The sequence below is a fragment of the Chiloscyllium punctatum genome, chromosome 12, assembly GCF_047496795.1.
Source record: "Chiloscyllium punctatum isolate Juve2018m chromosome 12, sChiPun1.3, whole genome shotgun sequence".
Classification (NCBI taxonomy): Eukaryota; Metazoa; Chordata; class Chondrichthyes; order Orectolobiformes; family Hemiscylliidae; genus Chiloscyllium; species Chiloscyllium punctatum.
Window position 1 is genome coordinate 28,313,794 of NC_092750.1, and position 25,063 is coordinate 28,338,856.

The window sequence follows — 25,063 nt, forward strand, 5'->3', positions numbered from 1 at the left end:
GACGCCTTCCCTGCTTCAGGGAACATCTCTGGGACACTCGCACCAATCAACCACACCACCCCATGGCCCAACATGTCAACTCCCCCTCCCCCTCTCCCTCTGCTGAGGACATGCAGGTCCTGGGTCTCCTTCACCGCTGCTCCCTCACCACCCGACACCTGGAGGAAGAATGCCTCATCTTCCGCCTCAGAACACCTCCTGACCTGTCCGACCTGCCAGTCTCCCTTCCCACCTCCCTGCTCCACCCTCCCCTCTGACCTATCCCCTCCATCCCCACACCCATTCACCTATTGTACTTTGCTACCTTCTGCTGCCCCACCCCCCATTTATATCTCCACCCTGGAGGCTCCCTGCCTCCAGTTCTGATGAAGGGCTTTTATCCAAAACATCGATTTTCCTGCCCCTTGGATACTGCCTGACCTGTTGTGCTTTTCCAGTACCACTCTGATTTAATCACTAGTGTCCTGTACAATGGCCTTCCACTATTCAGGAACTGACTTCTTTTCTCAATCCTGGAAGTGCCAGCCCTGTCTAGTCCTCCCTAATCTGGTTGTCCCCTGCTTCTAGACTCTACCCTGTTACTTGACACATCGCTTAACCCTCAGGACCTTCCCCACTTCTGGTCAACTCCACTCTGGCAGGTTGATCCTCCCTTCTGTTGGCTGTCTTCCCAGTAAGGAACCTCATCACCTCAGGATATCTCCCATCCACAGCTTCCAACCTCATAGTCCAGGAACCCCGCACTGCCTGGTTCTACCTCCTTCCCAAGATTCACAAGCCTGACCACCCTGGCCGACCCATTGTCTCAGCATGCTCCTGCCCCACTGAACTCATCACTACCTACCTCAACACTGTCCTATCCCCCTAGTCCAGGAACTCCCCGCATATGTTCGAGCCTCCACCTCTTCCTAGACTTCCATTTCCCCGGCCCCCAACGCCTCATCTTCACCATGGATATCCAATCCCTCTACACCTCCATTCGCCATGACCAGGGCCTCCAAGCCCTCCATTTTTTCCTCTCCCGACGTCCCCAACAATACCCTTCCACCGACACACTCATTTGTTTGGCCAAACTGGTCCTCACCCTTAACAATTTTTCCTTCGAATCCTCCCACTTCCTCCAGACCAAAGGGGTAGCCATGGGCACACGTATGGGTCCCAGCTATGCCTGGCTCCTTTGTTGGCTACGTAGAGCAGTTGATCTTCCGTAATTACACCGGCACCACTCCCCACCTCTACCTCCGCTACATTGTGGTGCCACCTCGTGCTCCCACAAGAAGGTTGAGCAATTCACCAACTTCAACACATTCCACCCTGACCTTAAATTTACCTGGACCATCTCTGATGCCTCCCTCCCCTTCCTGGACCTCTCCATCTCCATTAATGATGACTGACTTGACACTGACATTTTTTACAAACCCACCGACTCCCACAGCTACCTGGATTATACCTCTTCCCACCCTACCTCTTGCAAAAATGCCATCCCGTATTCCCAATTCCTCCGCCTCCGCCGTATCTGGTCCCAGGAGGACTAGTTCCACCACAGAACACACCAGATGGCCTCCTTCTTTAGAGACCGCAATTTCCCTTCCCACATGGTTAAAGATGCCCTCAAATGCATCTCGTCCACATCCTGCACCTCCGCCCTCAGACTCCAACCGTAACAAGGAGAGAACACCCCTGGTGCTCACCTTCCACCCTACCAACCTTTGCATAAACCAAATCATCCGCCGACATTTCCGTCACCTCCAAAAAGACCCCACCACCAGGGATATATTTTCCTCCCCACCCCTTTTCCGCCTTCCGCCAAGACCTTTCCTTCCGTGACTACCTGATCAGGTCCACACCCCACCTCCCACCTCCCATCTCCTTCCACAGCCATCAAAGTTTTACCTGCACATCCACTAATATCATTTATTGTATCCGTTGCTCCTGATGTGGTCTCCTCTACATTGGGGAGACTGGACGCCTCCTAGCAGAGCGCTTTAGGGAACATCTCTGGGACACCCGCACCAATCAACCACACCACCCTGTGGACCAACATTTCAACTCCCCCTCCCACTCTGCCGAGGACATGCACGTCCTGGGCCTCCTTCGCTGCCTCTCCCTCACCACCAGACGCCTGGAGGAAGAACGCCTCATCTTCTGCCTCGGAACACTTCAACCCCAGGGCATCAATGTGGACTTCAACGGTTTCCTCATTTCCCCTTTTTCCCCCCCACCTCACCCTAGTTCCAAACTTCCAGCTCAGCACTGTCCCCATGACTTGTCCTACCTGCCTATCTTCTTTTCCACTTATCCACTCCACCCTCCTCCCTGACTTATCACCTTCATCACCTTCATCCCCTCCCCCACTCACCTATTGTACTCCATGCTACTTTCTCCCCACCCCCACCCTCCTCTAGCTTATCTCTCCATGCTTCAGGCTCTCTGCCTTTATTCCTGATGAATGGCTTTTGCCCGAAACATCGATTTTACTGCTCCTCAGATGCTGCCTGAACTGCTGTGCTCTTCCAGCACCACTAATCCAGATTCTAACTACATAGACTGGCTAGGAGAAAGTGAGGACTGTAGATGCTGGAGATCAGAGCTGAAAAATGTGTTGCTGAAAAGCGCAGCAGGTCAGGCAGCATCCAAGGAGCAGGAGAATCGACGTTTTGGGCATAAGCCCTTCTTCATAGACTGGCTTCCCACCTGCCTTATGGTCCAGGTTTTAATCAGATTGAGCCTATGGGTGGGGAACTAATAACGAACATCATTACAATAAAAAGCATCTGACAGAATCTTAAATGATGGGTTATCCTTGATTTTCTGATTGACTTATTTCCTATGGGACAGGTCAGTAAAAATTCTACCCATTCAGTGACTTTGATCTTTTGTCATGTCCAATAATTCAACTGCATACTCATTTAACTTATTGGAATGCATGGAGCAATCAGGGCTTGAATGGAAAATAAATTGTTAACTCACCATGTTGAGGATTACTGCAGGACTCCAAAGTGCTGAGCAAGATTTTTCCTAGCGATCTCCTTGACACATTCTAGATAAAATAAATAACATCTTATTGATTACATTGTGAAATACAAATGCATGTACTCTAACGATTTGGCTTTCAAGCATCTTTAAAATTGCTCTTAATAACATTCCACTGCATTTACTTCTACATAGGCATTTCAGTCTCTGCCTCTTCTGAAGTTTAGACGATATTAAAAACTATCAATCACGGCTAATGTGCAATTGGAAATGAGCTTCTCCTTGTTACAGGAGACTACTGCAGTAAATTACTGAAAATTGTCAGAGCATCATTCTCTTACAAGGTCACGTAGCTGCTGCAGGAGCTGTAATACATCCATCAGCTTTTCTTCAATTAGTGACAGTCGCACTCTCTCTGTCTCTAACATTTGCAGCTCCATCTGAAGCAGATCCGTCTCATCCACTTTCCGCTGTAATTCACACAGTAAGGACCCTTTCAGCTGAAAAGCGCAGATGAGAAAAAAAATATATGATTTTTAAATGAAAACAAAAATGACACAGTAGATCAGAGGATTCACTGCTTTATAACAAGGATGTTTGACAGTTTTAGGGGACAACATCAGCTACATGAGTGAATCAGAAATTCCATTCTGCTTTGGGGATTTAATGTTATAATTCACTTACTATTGAATGGAACTGTACATGAATACGATATACATTTATATGGATATTTAATTTTTATTCCCTTTCATGTCTTTTTGTTAAAATGCACCAATTAGAGCTATTTAGGAATTCCTACAATAGGGTTTAACTGCACTTCGGGACTGGCCAAGTAGCAATGGGGAATGGTGCTAGGGTTTGGCAACCGTGAGGTAGAATTCCAGGGCTTGGCAAAATAGGGGTGGAAGAACTAGGGCTGCGGGGGTTCATCCTGAAAATATTGGTAATCAAAAACATGGATATCCCTCCACAATATTAAAATGGTGCACTTGACACAATTTACATCATTGCACCACATTTACCAAGTCTTTTTCATGACTTTGACATTCACGTAATTTTAGTGGACATTAAATAAAAGCACCGCACTGTTCAGATTTTTCTTTTACCTGATCCATGCTTGTCTCCATTTGCTGGGTTTTATATTCCTTTAATTCCAGTTGCTCCTTTAATTTTGCCACTTTCTCAACCAGTTCTAGAATTGCGCTATTGCTTTCATCACTCCTTATGTTCCCAAATTCCGACAGTAGCTTTTTAATAGTCTTATCATCACAACTGTGAAAATACAACACATGAATCAAACTATGATAAGACAAAGTGTTGTGCATGCACACATATTGAAAACTGTTAATTACAAAGTGAAAGGTTGTGTGTATAATAATACAAAATAACTGTAGCTGCTGTTCATATGTTAGTACAATAGCAACTGCAAGGTAGAACAGTTTAAATGCAGGAATCCAAAAGTTGCTCTTTGAAATGCAAGGAGAAAGTGAGGACTGGAGATCAGAGCTGAAAATGTGTTGCTGGAAAAGCGCAGAAGGTCAGGCAGCATCCAAGGAGCAGGAGAATCGACGTTTCGGGCATCAGCCCTTCTTCAGGAATGAGGAAAGTGTGTCCAGCAGGCTAAGATAAAAAGTAGGGAGGAGGGACTGGGGGGTGGGTGGGACGTTGGGAATGCGATAGGTGGAGGGAGGTCAAGGTGAGGGTGATAGGCCGGAGTGGGGTGGGGGTGGAGAGGCCAGGAAGAAGATTGCAGGTTAGGAAGGCGGTGCTGAGTTTGAGGGATTTGACTGAGACAAGGTGAGGGGAGGGGAAATGAGGAAACTGGAGAAATCTGAGTTCATCCCTTGTGGTTGGAGGGTTCCCAGGCGGAAGATGAGGCGCTCTTCCTCCAACGGTCATGTTGCCATGGTCTGGCGATTGGAGGAGTCCAAGGACCTGCATGTCCTTGGTGGAATGGGAGGGGGAGTTGAAGTGTTGGGCTACGGGGTGGTTGGGTTGGTTGGTCCGGGTGTCAGAGAACACCTCTGGGACACCCGGACCAACCAACCCAACCACCCCGTAGCCCAACACTTCAACTCCCCCTCCCACTCCACCAAGGACATGCAGGTCCTAGGACGACTCCATCGCCAGACCATGGCAACACGACGGTTGGAGGAAGAGCGCCTCATCTTCCGCCTGGGAACCCTCCAACCACAAGGGATGAACTCAGATTTCTCCATTTCCTCATTTCCCCTCCCCCCACCTTGACTCAGTCAAATCCTTCAAACTCAGCACCGCCTTCCTGACCTCTCCGGCCTATCACCCTCACCTTGACCTCCCTCCACCTATCGCATTCCCAACGCCCCCCTCCTCCCTATCTTTTTATCTTAGCCTGCTGGACACACTTTCCTTATTCCTGAGGAAGGGCTGATGCCCGAAACGTCAATTCTCCTGTGCTTTGAAATGCAACACTCCCACTTACCCTGACAGAAACATGTGGCACTAACAATTGAAATGCATTGAACAGTGTGACGCTGTTGTAGTTGTGTAATACAGTCATAGATTAAAAGAGTCGTACAGTATAGAAACAAATCCCTCAGTTCAATGATGACCATAATCCCAAACTAAACTGGTCCCACCTGCCTATGCTTGGCCTATAACCTTCCAAACATTTCTTACTCGTGTATTTATCTAAATGTCTTTTAAATGTTGTAACTATACCCATATCCACCACTTCCTCGAAGTTCATTCCATACATGAACCACTCTGTTTGTTTGTTTTTTAAAAAAAACTCCTTCCTGTCTTTTTAAAAATCTTTCTCCTCTCATTTTAAAAATGTCTTCTAGTTTTGAAATCCCCCACCCTAGGGAAAGGACACCTGCCGTTTACCTTGTTCTTACCACTCATCATATTATAAACCTCTATACCCTCAGCCTCCTATGCTCCAACCTATCCACCCTTTCATTATAACTCGCCCTCCATTCCCAGCAACATCCTGGTAAATCTCTTCTGAATCCTCTCCAGCTTAATAGTACCCTTTTCTATAACAGGTTGACTAGAACTGGACACAGTACTCCTGAAAAGATCTCACGTCCTGTATAGCCTCAACATAACATCCCAACTCCAATACTGAAAGGTCTGAGCAATGAAGGCTAGCTTGCTAAATGTTTTCTTAACCCCTCTATCTATATGTGATGCAAATTTCAAAACAAATATGGACCTGAACCCCTAGGTCTCTGCTCTACACTCCTACACAAAGCCCTACTTTTAATTGTATAAGTTCTACCCTTGTTTGTTTTTGCAAAATGCAATATCTCACAATTATCCAAATTAAACTGCATCTGCCTCTCTTCAGCCCATTGACACAACTGATCAAGATCTCTTTGTAATCTTAGATAACCTTCTTTGCTGTCTACTATACTACCAATTTTGGTGTCATCCATCATAGTGATTTAGTAATACACACTAAGTGATCTCATAGTAAATGATTCTCTAGGGAAGAGTGATCATAGCACGCTAGAATTTCACATTAATGTTCTGGCGTTAAAGAAAGGAAATTAAATAGGCATGAGGACAGATCTGGCTCCAGTTGTCTGGTTGGGAAGACTAAAAGGTAGGACAGTTGAGCAGTGGTAGATGTTTAAGGAGACACTCAATTGCTCCTATAATATATTTGCAACTATAATATATTCCAGAAAAGAAGAAAGATTGTAAGAGTGGAAAAAATCAACCATGGCCAGGCAATGAAGTTAAAGATATTTTAAGACAAAAACTAAGGCATATCCTATTGCAAAGGTGAGTGGCAGGCTGGACAACTGGGAAACTGGAAGAATGATCAAAAAAAGTTTACTAAAAGAGTAACAAAAAAAAGGTAAATTATGAAAGAAAACTACATGCAAAATAAAAAAAAAACACAGATAGCAAACACTTCTATGAGTTTAAAAAAGATGGAAGAGAGTGGCTAAAGTTAATGTTGGTCCCTTGAAAGGTGAGACTAATAATAAGGAACTCTGAAAAAGCAAAGTCATTAAATCAACATTTTGCTTCAGGTTCATGGTGTAGGACATTCGTATCATCCCAATAATAGCAGGCACTCCAGAGGAAAGGAGAAACTTGGAACGATTGTCATCATTAGAGAAAATGTACTGAGCAAACTACTGGGCTTGAAGGCAAACAAGTCTCCAAGACATGATGGCTAATATCCTACGGTCTTAAAGGAAGAGGTAGCAGAGGTTGCTGATCCATTGGTTATAATATCCCAAAATTCCCTTTTATGTTGGAAATGTGCTGGTGGATTGGAAAAATGCTCACATGCCCTTATTCAAAATAGGAAGGGAGGCAGAAATGAGGAAACTATAGACTATATAGAAACTATAGTTTCATATGTTATTGGGAAATTGCTAGAATCCATTATTAAGTAATAACTGGACATTTGGAAACACAATCCATCAGTCAGCATGGTTTTATGAAGGGTAAGTCATGTTTGACAAATTTGCTTGAGATCTTTTGAAGATGTGACAAGCAAAATGGATAATGGGGATCCAGCACATGTCATAACTTGGACTAGGATGGACTTCCAGAGGGCATTTGAGAAGGTCCCCACACATAAGATCACATGGAGTTAGGGTTCATTTATTAGCTTGGATAGAAGATTGGTTAACCAACAGAAAGCAGAAAATTGGAATAAAATTGGTATTTTTGATTGGCAAAACTTAACTAGTGCAATGCCATCAGTTCAGTATTATGGTCCCAACTATTTAGAACATAGAACATAGAACAATACAGCACAGAACAGGCCCTTCGGCCCACGATGTTGTGCCGAACTTCTATCCTAGATTAAGCACCCATCCATGTACCTATCCAAATGCCGCTTAAAGGTCGCCAATGAATCTGACTCTACCACTCCCTCGGGCAGCGCATTCCATGCCCCCACCACTCTCTGGGTAAAGAACCCACCCCTGACATCTCCCCTATACCTTCCACCCTTCACCTTAAATTTATGTCCCCTTGTAACACTCTGTTGTACCCAGTCTAAATTAATGACATGCAGGGATAGAATGCACTATAGCCAAATTTACAGATGACACGAAAATAGGTGGAAAGTTTAAGTTGCAATGAATAAATAAAAAAATAATAAATTGGTATGGACATATTAGGTGAATGCTCCAAAATCTGGCAGATGAAGTTTAACATGGATAAATGTGAAATTATCCATTTTGTCCTATTATCTAAATGGAGAGAAACTTCAGAATGCTTTTGCGTAGAGGGATGGGGGTGTCCTCATGATGAATCACAGAAAACTAATATGGAAGTACAGCAGGTAATAACGAAGGCAACTTGAATTTTGGTATTTATTGCTAAAGGAATAGAGTATAAAAGTAGAGGAGTGTTGCTGCAACTCAAGGCATCCATAAGACTGCACCTGGAGTACTGCACATAGTTTTGGTCCCCTTACTTGGGGACAGATGTAGTTACATTGGAGGCAATTTAGAGGAGGTCCATTAGATTTAGTCAAGAGATGAAGGGTTTGACTTATGGATAGATATTGAATTGTTTAAACCTATGCTTGCTGGAGTTTAGAAGAATGAGAGGAGATCGAATTGAAGTATCTGAGATGCTAAATGGGATTGGTAACCTAGAAGTAGAGAATGCTCCCTCATATGGGACAATGCAGAATGAGTGGTCACAGTTTCAGGGTAAGGGGTAATAGATTTAAAACAAAGATGTGCAGAAATTACTTCTCTCAAATGATCATGAATCTACAGAGGTCACTAACCCAGAATGTGGGGGATCCTGGGACATTGAGTAAACATTTAAGGAGGATATAGACAGATTTTTAATTTAGTTACACTCTGAAGGGTTATGGACAGAAGAGAGGAGTTGAGTCAAAATGAGATCAGCCATGATTGTATTAGATGGGGGAATCAGGCTTGAGCTGAATTGCTTATTCTTGTTCCTGGTGCTCATGTTCTAAAGCTGTCATTAAATTGCAAATCTTGTCCATTTCAGTCTAAGTACCTTTTTTAATAACCTAATTGTTTATCACTGTCAAGCAAACTCTCTGGTATTCATGATAAGTTATTACAAGTGTGAAATTTCATATTTTAACTGTTTGAAATTTTAAGAAGTTAGTACTTCAATTATTTTTCTTTTCTCTTTATCTTAATCCTTTCTTTCCTTTTCTCCATTTTTTTTTTCCCCCTCTATATCTCATTTGACATTAACTTTATGCATTCTATTTTGGAATTCCATCTCTGTCCTTGGGTGGATATTTCCAATCCCTACCATAGTAAGTAAAATAGCAGAAGATGAACCCAACCAGGTGTGAAGTCAAAAGTCAGATGTGGCCAATTAACTTCTCCTTCCTCAGGTTGCTGGTTCAATTATGTTGTCAGCAGGTGATGGGAAGCCTATCTCTATGTATTTGCATCTCATTACTAACTGGTGCTTCAGAAACCAACCAACAACAAACAGGAGTGTGTCTGTCGAGTTGCATTTCTTCATTCACTTCAGTATAAGCACTTGTACTTTGTTCTTGTATTGATGTGGCTTTTAAATGAGATATGGGCTGGACCAGCATTATTACCTATCCCTAGTTACCCTTGAGACGAGTTGCCTTCCTGAACCACTGCATGTACTGTAGATACTTTTTATAGAGGGAGGTCCAGGATTTAGCAACATCCTAACAACTTCCTAATACTTTCCACAAATTACCTTAAAAATAAATAAAACTTGCAAATGACACACATTGATCCAACTTCTACTGTTTACCTCAAAAAGGACTGTAATACGGTCAGTATGTTCAAGTATCCAAGTACATTCCAGGATTTTGACTCAGTGATTCGTGCATAATATCTCAACCTGATTGGTTAAGATATGCAATTGTTATCCCACTCCAGCCTCAGATACTCCATTTCTTCCCTTACTGTTACATTATCCACTCATATATTTTCAGTAATTTTTAGGACAAAATATCATTGCAGTTAAGGGCAAATGTAACTAACAGCAGATGCTGTCTTGTCTTGTCACAGTAGATTATTGCCAATACTGAATATTTCAAGGAAGTGACATAATATGCTAAACTAACTGAAACACCTGCTCTCAAACTTTAACATACTAATCATACTGGAGCTCTGATTTGAGGTATACATTAGAAGTTGGATCAATATGTATCATTTGCAAGCTTTACTTATTCTTTCAAGGTATTTTGTAGGTAGTATCAACAAATTATCCAGATGTTGCTAAAACCTGGTCTTTCATAAAAATTATGGTTTTACACTACTTCCAGACTGATAAATAGTGATATCAAAAGCACAGTCAAAATTTGTAAAACAAACATTTATTAGCAATTTTGAAATGATTCTACTGTTTTCAATCACATTAATGTATATCTTCAGATTAAATGTTTTAATTCTTAATGTTCAGCTGACAAATTGTGAAAAATGTCCTGTTATATTCTGTGTATTGGGATCAATTAGTATTGATTTTTAAATTAGAACATAGAAGAATACAGCGCAGTACAGGCCCTTCGGCCCTCTGTTGCGCCGATCAAAGCCCACCTAACCTACACTAACCCACTATCCTCCATATACCTATCCAATGCCCGCTTAAATACACATAGAGGGAGAGTCCACCACTGCTACTGGCAGGGCATTCCATGAACTTACGACTCGCTGAGTGAAGAACCTACCCCTAACATCAGTCCTATATCTACCCCCCCTTAATTTAAAGCTATGCCCCCTTGTAATAGCTGACTCCATACGTTGAAAAAGGTTCTCACTGTCAACCCTATCTAACCCCCTAATCATCTTGTACACCTCTATCAAGTCACCCCTAAACCTTCTTTTCTCCAACGAAAACAACCCCAATTACTCACCGCTTCGTTCATTACTTTGTCTATATTAAATCACACAATGAAACGGTTCTTATCTTAAATAGGTGTTTCAGAAATCCAACCTATATTGTGTCGATATATGCATTTTACCTACAGCATTTGACAATTAGCAAAATTTAGGGTTGCATAATTTTGTTTGGAGGTAACAAAAGAAAGGTAATTACACAGATACTGAGAAGGAATTCCAGTTAAATTTCAACAATAAGTCAGCAATCTGATACCTAATGCAACTAAATAACTCAGCGTTCAATTGCCTGAAAGAGCTACTTACCCATTCCCACAGCAACAAAGCCTGGTCAGAAGTTTCTTCAATTCTTTCACCTGACTCTTCTGATCTTCAGTCCACTTCTCATCCTCTTCATCTGAGGCAGCCTGTCCTTCTACTGAACGGAATAGTTGTTCTTCAACTAGTAAATAAACAGGGAAATAAAACACTTGATTTAATCTTTTTGAATTGCAATGACATTTCAAGCCAAATAGATTGTACTAAATTTTCTGGTCATTTTCCTGCACTCTTCTTGTTTTATTCCAGCCAAGAATATCTATTCACCTATTGGTGAATAGTTTTCCAGAACAGAAGTTTCCAAAACATGCTATGAAATTTTATTAGATCTTATGCATTGTTAATTTTTGAGCTAAAAACCTTAGTTCACTACAGGTACAACATAAACAAAACTAATCAGCCTTTTCATGTGCTTAATTTGCAACTTAAAAGTAGAACAACGTAACGATTGTTCATTATCTCACCATAACAAATATCTAAACTTAGTTAAGACACAAAAGTGAATTTAATGTTCCTGATGAGCTGACTATGATATTTGGCAACAAAAAAGCAAATGTTTGAACTCTCTCATTAGTCAACACAATTGTATACACGGTTGCTGCAACACAGTTTATATGATGAAATAACCTATGCATTGAACGGTTTGAAATTGTATCTAATTCTTGTATTTTTCACTAGCTGTACACGAAACATAATTTACACATTTCTTTGGAATTTAATTATTCAAAAATGAGACATTATGAAATCAATTTCAACACCTATCTTAAATTTAGGCCAGATGTCCTGCACTTCCTACAGCATAACACTCTTGAATTCTTGTATAAACCATGCCACAGCAAGAAACCACAATGATCACTTCAGGAGACACACGGGTTGTAACCGATAGGGTACCCTTTGTTGTCCACTACTTCCCGGGAGCCAAGAAACTATGCTATGTTCTTCGCAGCCTGCAATGCATTATCGAAGAGGATGAACATCTCGCCAAGACCTTGCCTACGTCTCCATTTCTTGCCTTTAAACAACTGCCAAATCTTTAAACAGATCACTGTTCGCAGCAAACTGCCCAGCCTTCAGGACAATATCGACCACAACACCTTCAATCCTGTCATGGCAACCACTGCAAGATGTGTCAGAGTGTCAACACTGATACCACCATTACCCTTGGACACAACCCATCCTCTACACTGCAAGTACTCATGTGACTCTGTCAATGTTGTCTATCTCATATGCCCCAGGCAAGAATGTCCTGAGGCAAGTCACATTGGCAAGACCAAGCAGAGGTTACAACAACCAATCAACAGACAGGGGTGTTCCCTCCCAGTCAGGGAGCACTTCAGTGGTCAGGGACATTTGGCCTCGGATCTTCGGGTGACTATCCTCCAAGATGGACTTCAGGATAGGCAATAACGCAAAGTGGCCAAGAAGAGGCTGATAATCAAGTTCAGTACCCATTAGGATGGCCTCCACCATGATCTTGGGTTCATATCACACTATGGGTGACCCCACTACACCCCACACTGTCATGCACACGCACACATATACACTCTCTCAGTCAGTCTCCCTCTCCCACATATACATGACACACTCTCACCCTCTCAAAGGGTTATGCTACATCACACCCACACATACACACTTTACCAAGCTTTCACGTATGCAAACATACACTCTCATATGCACTCACACACAAATGCTCACTCACTCACACACTGTCTGTCTCTCATGTGCGTGCACACATTTGTATTTGCGGAATTATATTTGCAGTTCCATTCTATTGTGCATCTTTCAAGCAAAATCTATAGGCAGTCAATCCACGTAATATTTTGTAAATTCCACTTTGTGAATAGAAGCAGTCTGACTCAAGATTGGGATACAGGCAAACTCTGACCTCCACCATTTAATGCATTATCTGAGCTGAGATGTCATCTTTTGTTATAAAACATTAAGTTATCTTGAAGGTGATTGAAAAGAAGGTCTGGGATTTTCATATTAATAAACTGAAACTTGCAACCCATTCTAAATAAGGGAAGACTTAACAATCTAGGTTTGTTCAATATATAATTTGTCTCATGACACTATAAACTTTTGCTATAAATTTTGTGTCTTATGATCTTATACTCCACAATCACCTGAAGGAGCAATACTCTGCAAGCTAGTGCTTCCAAATAAACCTGTTTGACTATAACCTGGTGCTGTGATTTTTCAACTGTATAAAACAGGATTATCAATCACTAATACAGGTCCAGATGCATGCCTGCTTGTATTTAGGCTATTGGCTTGATTACTATAAACAAAAATACAGATTGAATTGTCCTAAAACTTAAAATCAGTCTTGATAGTAGTCACATGAGAAATATTCTGGCCTCTATTGCTTAATTTTCTCTGAATGGAATTGTGGCTTTTCATTTGGAACCAGGCAACAGGCAGTTTCCAGTAGTAATATTCCAGTCAACAGTAACAATCTATTTGAATGTCTAATGAATCTTTAGCACACCATAGTATAAATAAAATGTAGCCGGTCTTTTTCTTGAACATTTGTTTTTCAACTCTGCACTTCAAACAATCCTGAAGCCTTTATCCCTTTCAACTTTCCCAAGAATGAATGTTGACACTCATTCCTTTGCTATGACGTTCATTATTTTCCACTTGGTATCTTAACAATGCAAACATAATAACTAGGTTAGAGTGGTGTGGAGAGCACTGGCAATTTTTGTATTCTTATGTATGAATACATTTAGATGCATTCTTTCCTGCAAAGGTAGTACAGTCTGGTGTAATTTGAAGCATTTCTTCCTTCCCTTTAAAAATATCTTTCGCATTGAACAATGATTCCTTGCACAGAAGTTTGCTTTCTGCCCACTGTTTCAATATTGCTTCATTTCAAGACTGAGATCACAAAGTTTTAATCTCTAATAACCATTCTTCTGTAAGCACAAGATAAATTTATATCAAAGTTCAAATAAAAATTTAATTTGCCTGAAAGTTTCATTCTTATCTCTTCCACCCTTCCTTCTCATGCTGCAGTCTCTCCAGTGCTTATCAAACCAGTACGGATAAACCCCAAAATTAGGCTCACTGTATTTTTAGGGTGGAGTCTTAACTATATGACCATCAGATTCTGTATATTTTGCAAAATATACAGAAGAGTCTGAATACACACAGACTTCACAAGGTGGCAGTCAAGTTGTTATGTGCCAGATATAGTATCATGTTGAAGAAATGTTAACTATGAAAGCAGCTGCACTTGCCAAAAAATCTGTTAAATTTGATAGAATGATGCTCACCATGGTAACTGAATTTGCAGATTTTGAATGTTAGATTTGTGCACATAAAATGTAGTGAAAAATGGGCAGACAACACAAATATGATCATTCTTTTGACTCTTTCACAGAGCTAAACACTTATTTAGCTCCCAACATATTGGTCTGATGACTTGTTTTTTCTTTGTACTGAAGTGAGCACAGCAGATCTTTTCAGGGGAGATGACTACCAATCAAATTGTGGCAAATAGCCAGGCAGTATCATTACTTCATTGTTATTCAGGGTGTCTGGTTAAATTACAAATGCAAGCTAGCATCTTGATTTGAGAACACCCACAATAGAGCAAACAAAGAGAAGCCATCTCCCTGGAATCAGGCGCTTGAAACATCACTCCAACACAAAAAAACCTGGATAATATGCATTCTCCAAGTATTGAATAATGTTTGAAATTTGGCCAACAGTTTAAGGCAACCTGTCTGAACTTGCTTTTATTGTCAAACTTTACATTACCCAAAGCAGATTATAAGATTTACTCTCCCAGGCTTGGGTCTAATTCTGGCTCAGCCTCATTGTATGAACGTTTTCTCCTCCTGAATGTGAGATTAGGAACATCTTTTTAAATGGCCACAGCTAAGAAAAAGCACTGAAATATTAAAACTAAACATAATGATAAATCATAATCAAACATGGAAAACGGATTGGAAGAAATAGAAATATGTGACAGCACAATGAATGTTAGTTTCCGAAACAAATATCACTTTTTTTTTAAAATTGTTCTTACCATTGTAAGCTGATGTTTCTGTATCACCTGTTGGGGATCGTCGTTCCTGGTGCACAGGCACACAACCCATCCACTCATAGACTGCAAGAGGGGGCCTCCGTTCTGAAGCATTTGCCTGCAGAAATTGAAGCTTCCGGACCTCTGATCTGCAAGAGAAAGAAAACCGAAATTAAAAATAAGCAAAATTCTTTAAGTTTATTCTGGTTATTTTGTGAGGTCTTTGGGACATCTCTACCCTTCATTGGGCTTTAAAAACTTACATTTATGGAAACACCAAACTCTAGTAACTATGCTAAAGAAGAGTTGGCAAATAGCATTGAACTTCCCTTAATTCACAACGTTGTCATTTTTACTATCATGAAATACTGCCTTCTAAATGACTCGTCTGGTTTTTCGATTATTTTGGTAGACTTTTGTTAAAATGACATTGTTATTGCTGGGTATAACAATTAGACCCTAAAGTTAAAGTAAAAAGCAAACTGTCTGTTGATAATCAGCACTGATTGCTAAGATGTTTGTTGAAACTCCCGTTTCATTCGATGAAAAGTCAACTAATTTCACACCATGGCATACAAAAATTCTTACCAAGAACACATCACATAAACAGGAAAAGATTAACTGCTATTGAACCAACTTATTGTTATTGATATCCAAGAAATGCACACTATTGTAATGATCTAAACTGATGAGAACACTGGACAAAATCACTCCGCTCAGTGAAACCTGTCTTGAAACCATAAATTTTATTTTGCAACTTGGTTACTGTGGTGATCAGTCACTGAGCATCTTTGCACAAGGCTATCAAAGTACTTTTGACAAAAGTACATATGGCTATTTCTGTGTAATAACCTTATGTATAGAGACAACATTTTGGAAAGATCTTAACATAAATAGCAAAAAAAGTCAACGATTTTTCCCAGCATTATCCTGTTAAAGATGCTCACCATCCATGAAGTACCTCTCCTATCTTCACTTAAATTTCTTACTCCTCAGACAAAGTCATGAGTGTTTCCTTTCAGCACATGCAGCAGAAGCGATTCTCTCCATGAGACAGATGCATGTTAACTCATTTGACTTTTTCCAATTAATTCTAATAAACAAAGGGCTGCTTTAAAAAAAAAGTTTTGTTTCAGCTCTGAGCTGAAGACTGCCAAAACTTGCTATCCGTCTGCTGATAGGATATTTTCTTCAGAACTCTACCTGCTTGTGGCCCTTGGCTCCTCTTCTCTGTCTGACACACCAAGGCCAACAATTTGTGTGAACACGTTCGCGTTTCTGATTATGTTTGAAGTCCTATTTTAAATTGAACCCACCAACTGAATATCAACACTAAAACTCTGGTCACATTGCTTTATTCTTCCATGGGATGTAGGCATCACTGGCAAGGCAGGCTTGTGTTGTTTGGAGCTCAGTGGTTTGCTAGACCATTTCCGAGCGCAATTAAGAGTCAACTACTTCCCTAAAGGACATGAGTTAACCAGATTTTACAATAATTCATAGTTGTCATGATCAGAAATACTGAAACTACCTTGCATTTCCAAAGTTATAAATACCGCATATACTTGTATATCGGTTGAAGACTGTTTTTTGAGCTGAAATTAGGGGGTCGACTAATACGTGAGGTACTGTTGTTGACAGGATGAAATTCATGCTTGGTATGAGTCACAAATGAACAAACAAAAGCCAGATCTCTCTCTAAAATAATAAACACCAAAAAGAATGGGCATTATTGAATATTTATCTATAAAATAACTGTCTCCATTCTGCCTGCTATGGTAGAATGGTACAGTAGTTCCTTTCGTACCTTCAGGGAATATGTTCCAAAACCTACTGCGGAAGCCAGAAAACACAGGAAGGGTGCAAACCCTTTCATTTGAATGGGAAATCTACAATCCCGGCAGCCTCCTGGTCCTGGTTCTGGAATGTTCCAGAAGAATCTCAATTATCCAGCATTCAATTATCTGGATATTGGATTATCCATTGCAATGTCCCAATGCTTGGCTAAGCTATGGCATTTGATTATCCGGAATTTGATTAACTGAACGAAATACTCCCCGCCCACATTCTTCAGATAATCGAGGTTCCTCTGTAATATGTTTGGGTTGTGGTAAACTGCAGAAACTGACTCCATGTATATGACAATCGCCCTACTGTTGTACCTTTACAGTAATTCTGAAAACCTGGAGAGGAGCGAAATTGCTGGCGGACCAGTGGACCTGGAATGGATTGGTACAGCCAGCAGACTGGAAAGCCGAAGCAGAGTGCAACAGGCAGGCACACTGACTCAAATGTTGATCTGTGACTGTAAAGAACTAGGGTCGACTTATACACAAGATTGACCTATATGTGAGTATATATGGGTATGAATTAATATATCACCAGTTATTGTGGTGCGAATTAAATTCATGTCGCCACAGTATTAGTCTGATCCTATAGATTACTAGCCCAATAATGCTACCACTATATCATCTTCCACTACACTTTCTATGTTGATTAAACCCAACATTAACCCCCTAATTTTTTTTTTGTTTTCTGTTTTACCTTCTAATTCATCATTCTGAAAAAAATTATGTCTCGCCTTTAATCTTTTTTGCTGGTGGATTTTGTACCAATACTATTTTAATTACATTACACAAAGTACTTTGCATTTCAAGTCAATCAAGCTTTCGATCCAACATCCTAATGAATAGAAAGCAGCAAAGAAATCCTCCCTACATTGAGAATTGCTCTAGGGAATAGTCAGAAGAGATAATCCTTTAATAATAAAGACGAAGTTTGTGGGATGTATGACATAGAAATAAAATGAAAATGAGAAAAATTACCATGCAATGCTTTCACTCATCCTCCATTATTGTAGCTGTCAGTGTATTAACTATTGTTAGTGGGAGGAGGGGAGGGAAATTCACCAGTAAAGTTGAACAACTGAGGCCAAAAGAGTGTCGCATTAATAAGCCAATGTTAGAAATAATCCTGTGGAAAATTTGGAAGAGTTTGATTTGGAACTAATTGAAGGATAAAGATGTTGGAAGCTCACACTTTTAACTAAAGCAGTACAGAAAAATGGTGAATTTAGAACATTCCAGCTCCTCCACTTGAACCTTTAAAGGTCAGTCCAACTGTTTGATTTCTAAAGGGAAATATCAATGCTGTGTGTTTCTAAAAAGGACAGTTACAGAAAAGAAAATTGATAGCAAAATGCTCAGAAAAAGATGGTGCAACAGAAAAATGTGATAAATACTGAGGAAAAGAACATTGCCAATGGACATTTAAAAGTAAAATGAGATAAGGTGTAACAAAATCACGAGAACCCAACAGTACTGTATTGAAAGTGTGCATCTCACATTGAACCTTCCCTCCACATGCCTTTTGCATTTTTGTAACAGTGGTGATAATTATGCTCCAGTATCAAACCTATCACCCCTGTACTTTACAAATTGAGACTTTAGATGAACATCAAAACTACCAAGTCAGAATTTATTCTAAAATTAATTGAATGCCACCACAGGCATAACACAAATATTTAGGATATTGGAACATACTCAACTGATTGAACTTCTTTAGTCCTTAGCAATTTTAAGCTATCCATTCTTTCATTATGCATTTTCACTTACTTGTAGATATTTAAGAAGAAGAAACGGCCAAAGACTTTGAATATTTAAAAGGAAGTGGGAAGAAAAACTAAATATCAGGTTTGTGAAATTTACACGTGGATCCAAAATCTATCAATGCTTCCAAATATTGGTTAATTCTGTCACATAGTTTAGAAATATCAGCCACTTAAAATTACCCAAGCATTCCTCCTTTTGATATAAATCCCATTGTTAAGCACCTGGCAGAGCACAACTAGTGTTAACTGACATTTCGACTGTTTTCTTGAGTGAGCTACAGAACAAATTTAAACATGTCAAAAAGTGGCAGATAAACTCTTCCATAAAAACACTCCTCAAATAATCCAGTTCAACTGTTAACAAAGCCAGTGGCAGCAGTAAGGATAAAATCCATGCGGCAATATCAGGACCTCATTTTGATGACATTCAGAACTGCTGGAGATCCTGATAATATGTCTGAACTTAAGCAGTGTGAAGTGAAGTCACCATAGTGAGAGACAAACATCTCTCATTCCTTTGTGCAATAAAAGTAAGCTGCTTTAGACTTTGAAAAATATGTCAGAGTATGAAAGAGTGTAAAGTGATGGCTTCTGAAATATTACCCATGACTAATTGTATTTTAATTAATGCTCTTCAGACTGTATCAGGGCTTGAAGCAGCAAAGTAACAGCCAAATACTAAGTTAACCAATATTCTTCACTGTAGTTACAGCAATTCATTCTCGAATAAATAATTCCTTTTTCTTGTTATGGAAAATGAGAACTAACTTACAGTATTTAACAGGAACCATACAGCAACATTTTACTGAATAATTTAAAAACTCTGATGGATTATTACCCTCTTAATCTTAGGAAATGATCTTAGGTATAATGTTTGCAAATAAAAAATAAATCTACAACAACTGAATTGCATGTTGTCCCTTGACCTTGCTACATGGTTGAATCCATTGGTTAAAATGAGTCTAAAATAAAGCTATTTCTTGAATTATTTCCCTTCGTCTAAAGTGCAAACAAAGTCTACAGCTTCAAAGTTCAGCTGATATCAATATAAAAGTTTATAAAAGTTCATCTATATTTCATGGGAAAATTACTTCAGCTGATAAATTTCATAGGCTTAGAGCATTATGGTAATTTCATCACAATTATCACAAAGTTGACATTTGGTTCTGAAGGTTTGGAATTCTCAATCCAATTTCTACTGGTTGTAGATCACAAGTAGGTCACAAGAATTGATCATGCACAGGACAGAAACTCATTCAGTATTCTCCCAATTTGGGAATGTTTATTGCCAAACAGCCCCAAACCCTGCAACTAATGATAGCGTAATTTTGAAACCGGAGAGCCTAAATTGGATTTCATTTTAAAATGACAATCCGTCTGGATCTTCAACATTTTGGACCTTTACTCCTAAAATACTGGCAATTCTTAGTTTGATTCCACATCAGATTTCAATATTGTGTAAGTGAATGTACTTTGAATAGGTTAGAATCAGAATTCTGTTGATTTTTTTAAAAAGCCTTTGAGTTTATTGAATTATGACCATATGAATTCAGAGTTCATCATTTTGAATTTGATGAATTTACTTGGGTTTACAAGGATGCAATATTTTATGTAGCTTTTTCTTTCTCAATGGAATTATGAGGTACTCAGAAACAATATTTTTTATTCACTCCAATATAAAGGGTTAAAAATAAAGGTTGATTGTCAATCATCATCATCTGCCCCCTCTAGCTTTCTTTTTCCTTGTTAGACTTCAATGTTAAGCTCCACAAGCTGCAAACCACACACTCTGTCATACCCTGTGAGATATCCACTATAATATAATCGATTTTCATCTCGCATTCATTGATTCCAATCAGTCTTTCCTGATTGCTCCTGGTAATGTAACTGCTTGTGCAACTTCCATCTTGCAGAACTATTCCATTTGGCATTTTTGAAAATTTATTGAAACATTGATTTTTCAATATCCACTAAAAATGGACAAGATATGAACTGGTAAGAACTTCGAAAATCTACTTTTGTGGCTTTCCTTCAGTCACCTTAACCCAAGACTGCTAAATATTTAAGTTAATTTTCTAATATTCTGTGTTAGAGGTAATGAAATCTTCCATATAAATTCCTCACATCGCTGTTTGACTTTTGAAAAGTAATCTACCAACTGAAATCCCAGTGAGAAAATGTATAGCTTTTACCACTGGTGCATGAAGATAATGTCAAATAGATGAAAATAGACAGTGATTGGACATTCACTTTTCACATCAGAAGATTTAATAGGAGAGGGAATTCCAAGGCAGCGGCGATACATGCTGAAGCATCAGAGGTAATGCTAGAAAGCGCTCAGATACTGGCAGCATAATAAGGCAAGTGAAGTCAATGAGGAAAGCAGATGGTAGAAATAGTTTCATCAATACGTTTGAGAGCTTTTGGAAAAACTGAACTCAAATTAACCTTCAGGATTATTCAGAAAATGTACCACAATCTACATAGAGATCAATAACTTTAAGTAAAAAAATTCAAGTTTCCAACTAATAGTTGAAAGAATAACATGACAAGATTTCACATTTTAAGACTATGACTGTAATACCAGACTAAATATCGCCATTGACTAATATTTTTGCAAACCATAGATACAAAGTTTTCCCTTTTATGTTAAGCACAATCAGGGGAAAAAAAAATTTAACTGGAATACTTTACATTGTTCTTTAATAGACATATTAGTTCTCCCAGGAAAATGTCCAAGACAACTTTTAGCTCCTGAAGATTTATTTCAGTTCTTTAACTTTCGCAGTTCAGTGATTTCTAACCCAATAACTGTCTTTCACTCAGAGTATTACTGGAGTTTCTCCTTCTAATGCAAACTAGGCAAATCTTTCAGCCTTCTTTTAACTTTTCAGAAATTTTGTCTTTCCAAACCAAGTGCAGGATACCACCACTCATGAACCATAGAGACTTGCGTCATCCAGCTGCTTCCTCAGTCAGACACTAGCAGACTAACCAGTCCATAATATTCATTGATATTTTCAGAAAGCCTTTAACTGTATATCACAATGATCCCTCCCCATCTGAAAGCCTATTGACTCAGTGAAGTAAATCACTTGAGTCTTATATCCAGGTAGAGATGATAATTAGCTCTCCTTGTGACCTCAATCTCTCAACACTGAAGTAAACAGAGTTTAAGTAACTTGGCATTCTCAATACTTTTCTGGTACTTTGAAGGCGGATAGTCCACGTCCTGTTAGCAGACAGGCTGCTGCCATTGTCTCCACATATAATCACTTTGTTTTACTGTTAAGACTTTGCAATCTGTCCCCCTTTAATCTCCAGCAATCAAACAACTAGATTGCCAGGCAGACTTTGACACAAGTCAAATGGCTTCTTCGTTTAACTCCAAATTTGAAGATACAGTCACAAAACATCGTAATCGTATAAACCTCAATAATTATTTATTATTTAATTATTAATATTAAATTTGCTAGGAAGAACAATGAGGATCAATTAAAATAAAGGTGAAGTGAGCAACTTCTGTTGAAAAACTGGCAATAGTTCACCAAGTATGGCATCAAGGAGCCTTAGCAAAACTGAAGTCAATGCGACTGGGGAAAACTCATCACAGGTTGGAGTCCTGCCAACACAAAGGAGTGATTGTGGTTTTTACAGACTGATCATCAGAGCCCCAAGATATTGTTGAATGAGTTACAGCAAGCTACAATGCCACATCAGAGACTGGGAATTTGTTGGTGAGTAACTCACCTTATGGTCCTTTGACTTGCAAAGCCTACTCAATATTCACACACCAGTTCAAAGTATTATGATGTATTCTCCACTTGTCTGGATGTTTACAGTTTCAAAAAATATGGAAAAAACTTGTCAGACAAGACAAAGTAATCTGTTTGATCAGTAATCTGTTTGATCAGCACCCTATTCACCACCACAAATGTTCAATCCTTTCAACGCCATTGTGGCAGCAATATGTATTATTCGTTCAATGCACTGAATCAAAACAACATCAAGGCTCCTTTGAGAGCACCTTCAAAACCTTCAATTGTTATCACCTGGAAGGACAAGGGCAGCAGACACAAGAACATCACCACATACTAGTTCCTCTCCAAGTCACACACCATCACACACAGCCTGCCTTCATTGGCAATGACTTAAAACCTTGGAATATACCAAGTGACCTGCAGCATTCAAAAAAATGGCTCACCACCATCTTCTCCAGGGCAATTAGGAATAGGCACCAAATGTTAACATTGTTAGCGATGATCACATCCTATTAAATAAATAAAAAGGATATGACTCTAATAAAGATGCTGGAGCAGAGGGATCTGAGGTCTATTTGCACAAATTATTGAAGGTGGCAGAGCAGGTTGAGAAAGCAGTTAATAAGGCATACGAGATCCTTGGCTTTGTAAATAAAGGCACAAAATAGAAAGCAAGGAAATAATAGCATTTGTGAAGAATTGATTCAGATTCAGCTGGAGCATTGTGCCTAATTCTGGATAGCATACTTCAAGGATGTAAATGGTGGAGAGGGTGCAGTGAAGTTTCATGAAAAAGTTAGAGAAGCTGGGGCTGTTCTCCTGAGAGAAAAGAATGAGAAGAGACCTTCAAAACAATGAGGGGTAAGGCCACAATATATAGTGAAAAACTTTCCGTTAATGGAAGAGTTGAGAACCAGGGGACACTAATTTCAGGTGAATGACAAAAGAACCAAAGGCAACACAAGGAGAAGCATTTTCACTAAGAAAGTAGTTAGTCTCAGGCAGTGCCTTCTAGGTTCTATGGTGGAAGCATTCAATAATGGCCTACAAAAAGAAACTAGATCACTATTCGAAGTGATAGAATGTGCAAAGCTAAAGGGAAAAGGGTGGGGGAATGGCACAAATTGAATTGTTGTTGCAGAGAGCCAGCATGTAACAAATCTATGATTACTTTTAAACTGTTTTTAACTGTGTTATACAGTGAAATCACAATGAGTCAAAATTGAATAATTGGTTCTGTTGAAGTGATCAGCCATTTCAGCTGGCAGAATAGGAAATTTTAAGGATGTCTGAGGTAATCTGAAGTTTTGGACTAGTAACTCTGAATTAGCCAAACTCTCACTATTTTGTGATGTGACCATATAAACTCACTGGTTGGAATTAGACCATGCTGCAGCATAAAATCATAGCAAACCATAATTTGACATCAAGATCTTTCTTCAAGAGAAGGTTGCTGACCATTTAAGAATCCAATGAATGCCCACTTGCTCACCTCTCTGTCTCCCTCACTGAAGCTGCAAATTTATGGAGATGTTCCAGGATTTTGTACTAGAACATGAAATGCAGAAAAGACGTTTGACAGTACAAGAAAACCAGGGACAGTATTGTACTTGTCTGAAGACAACACATTGAACAGAAAAGATTACTGAGTTTTTCCAGAGGGAGCTTTGAAACATTTTCAATAGCATTTACTGCAAAAGGTCAAGCCATTGTAAGGTGTAAACAATTTGAAAAATAATGAAATTTTTGGCACACTACTGAATCACTAAACCTTGCCTAATATTGACTCAGTATCATATTTTTTTGCTGAATTTTCATAGAGGGTTTCTCTTGATGAGACCTAGTGCAAGAAAACTTACTAGCATCCCAAATGTGTCTCATTATCATTACACCACACCCCTAAGGTGCTCCACTTGTCCAATGCTTGTCTGATTCTCCCACTCTCTCTTGTTGGGGCAACCCAGGATTGACAATATATTTAAAAGCTTGTTGTGCACTGTTATTTGTTGGCAGTCTGGAGGTGCTCTGCACTGTTCATGATGTTTGCCTCAGATTTAGCAGATACAAGGAAACTCGTGTTTGGTTTTGTGGTTAGGGAGCTGGAGGACTGGGTGGAGGTGTAGTGCAAAAGGTGGGGAGGGGAGCATCCTTGTCCCCCGGGACCAGCAGCAGAGTCCATGGAACCAGGCCCTGCCAGCCTGGTCCTAGGTTACCACCCAAATCAGTGCAATTTCAATCACCTGAAAGAAATGACCTTCTCCATTCCAACAGGGCAAGTGCCACTATTTTTTGTTTCTGTAACCTAACACTGTGTCTAGCTTTGCTGCTGTATCCAACTCCTACTAACACTCATGGTCTACTACTCACACTACTACATGCAATGTCTTCCCTCATTCACTCTCACCTACCCAGTCTAATAATCCTGCACGCCCTTTGCTTTGCCTCCACACACCACCTTTCTGCACCTCCAACAACACCAAAAGCTGTGTTAGCCATATTTACCTTACTCAATCCCTCTCTTTGTCTG

General features: G+C 39.6%; 1 protein-coding gene across 2 annotated transcripts in view; it reads right to left on the bottom strand.

Annotated features, from left to right (window-relative positions):
- The window catches only part of efcc1 (EF-hand and coiled-coil domain containing 1), a 93,933-nt gene that overhangs the window by 12,036 nt on the left and 56,834 nt on the right, over positions 1-25,063 (bottom strand). For both annotated transcript variants that reach the window (XM_072582207.1, XM_072582208.1), the window contains exons 2-6: positions 15,169-15,314; positions 11,118-11,253; positions 4,080-4,245; positions 3,315-3,473; positions 2,971-3,040 (exon numbers count right to left, since the gene is read on the bottom strand). In XM_072582207.1, coding sequence (XP_072438308.1) covers positions 2,971-3,040; positions 3,315-3,473; positions 4,080-4,245; positions 11,118-11,253; positions 15,169-15,314 — 677 coding nt within the window. The remainder of the gene's footprint in view (positions 1-2,970; positions 3,041-3,314; positions 3,474-4,079; positions 4,246-11,117; positions 11,254-15,168; positions 15,315-25,063) is intronic.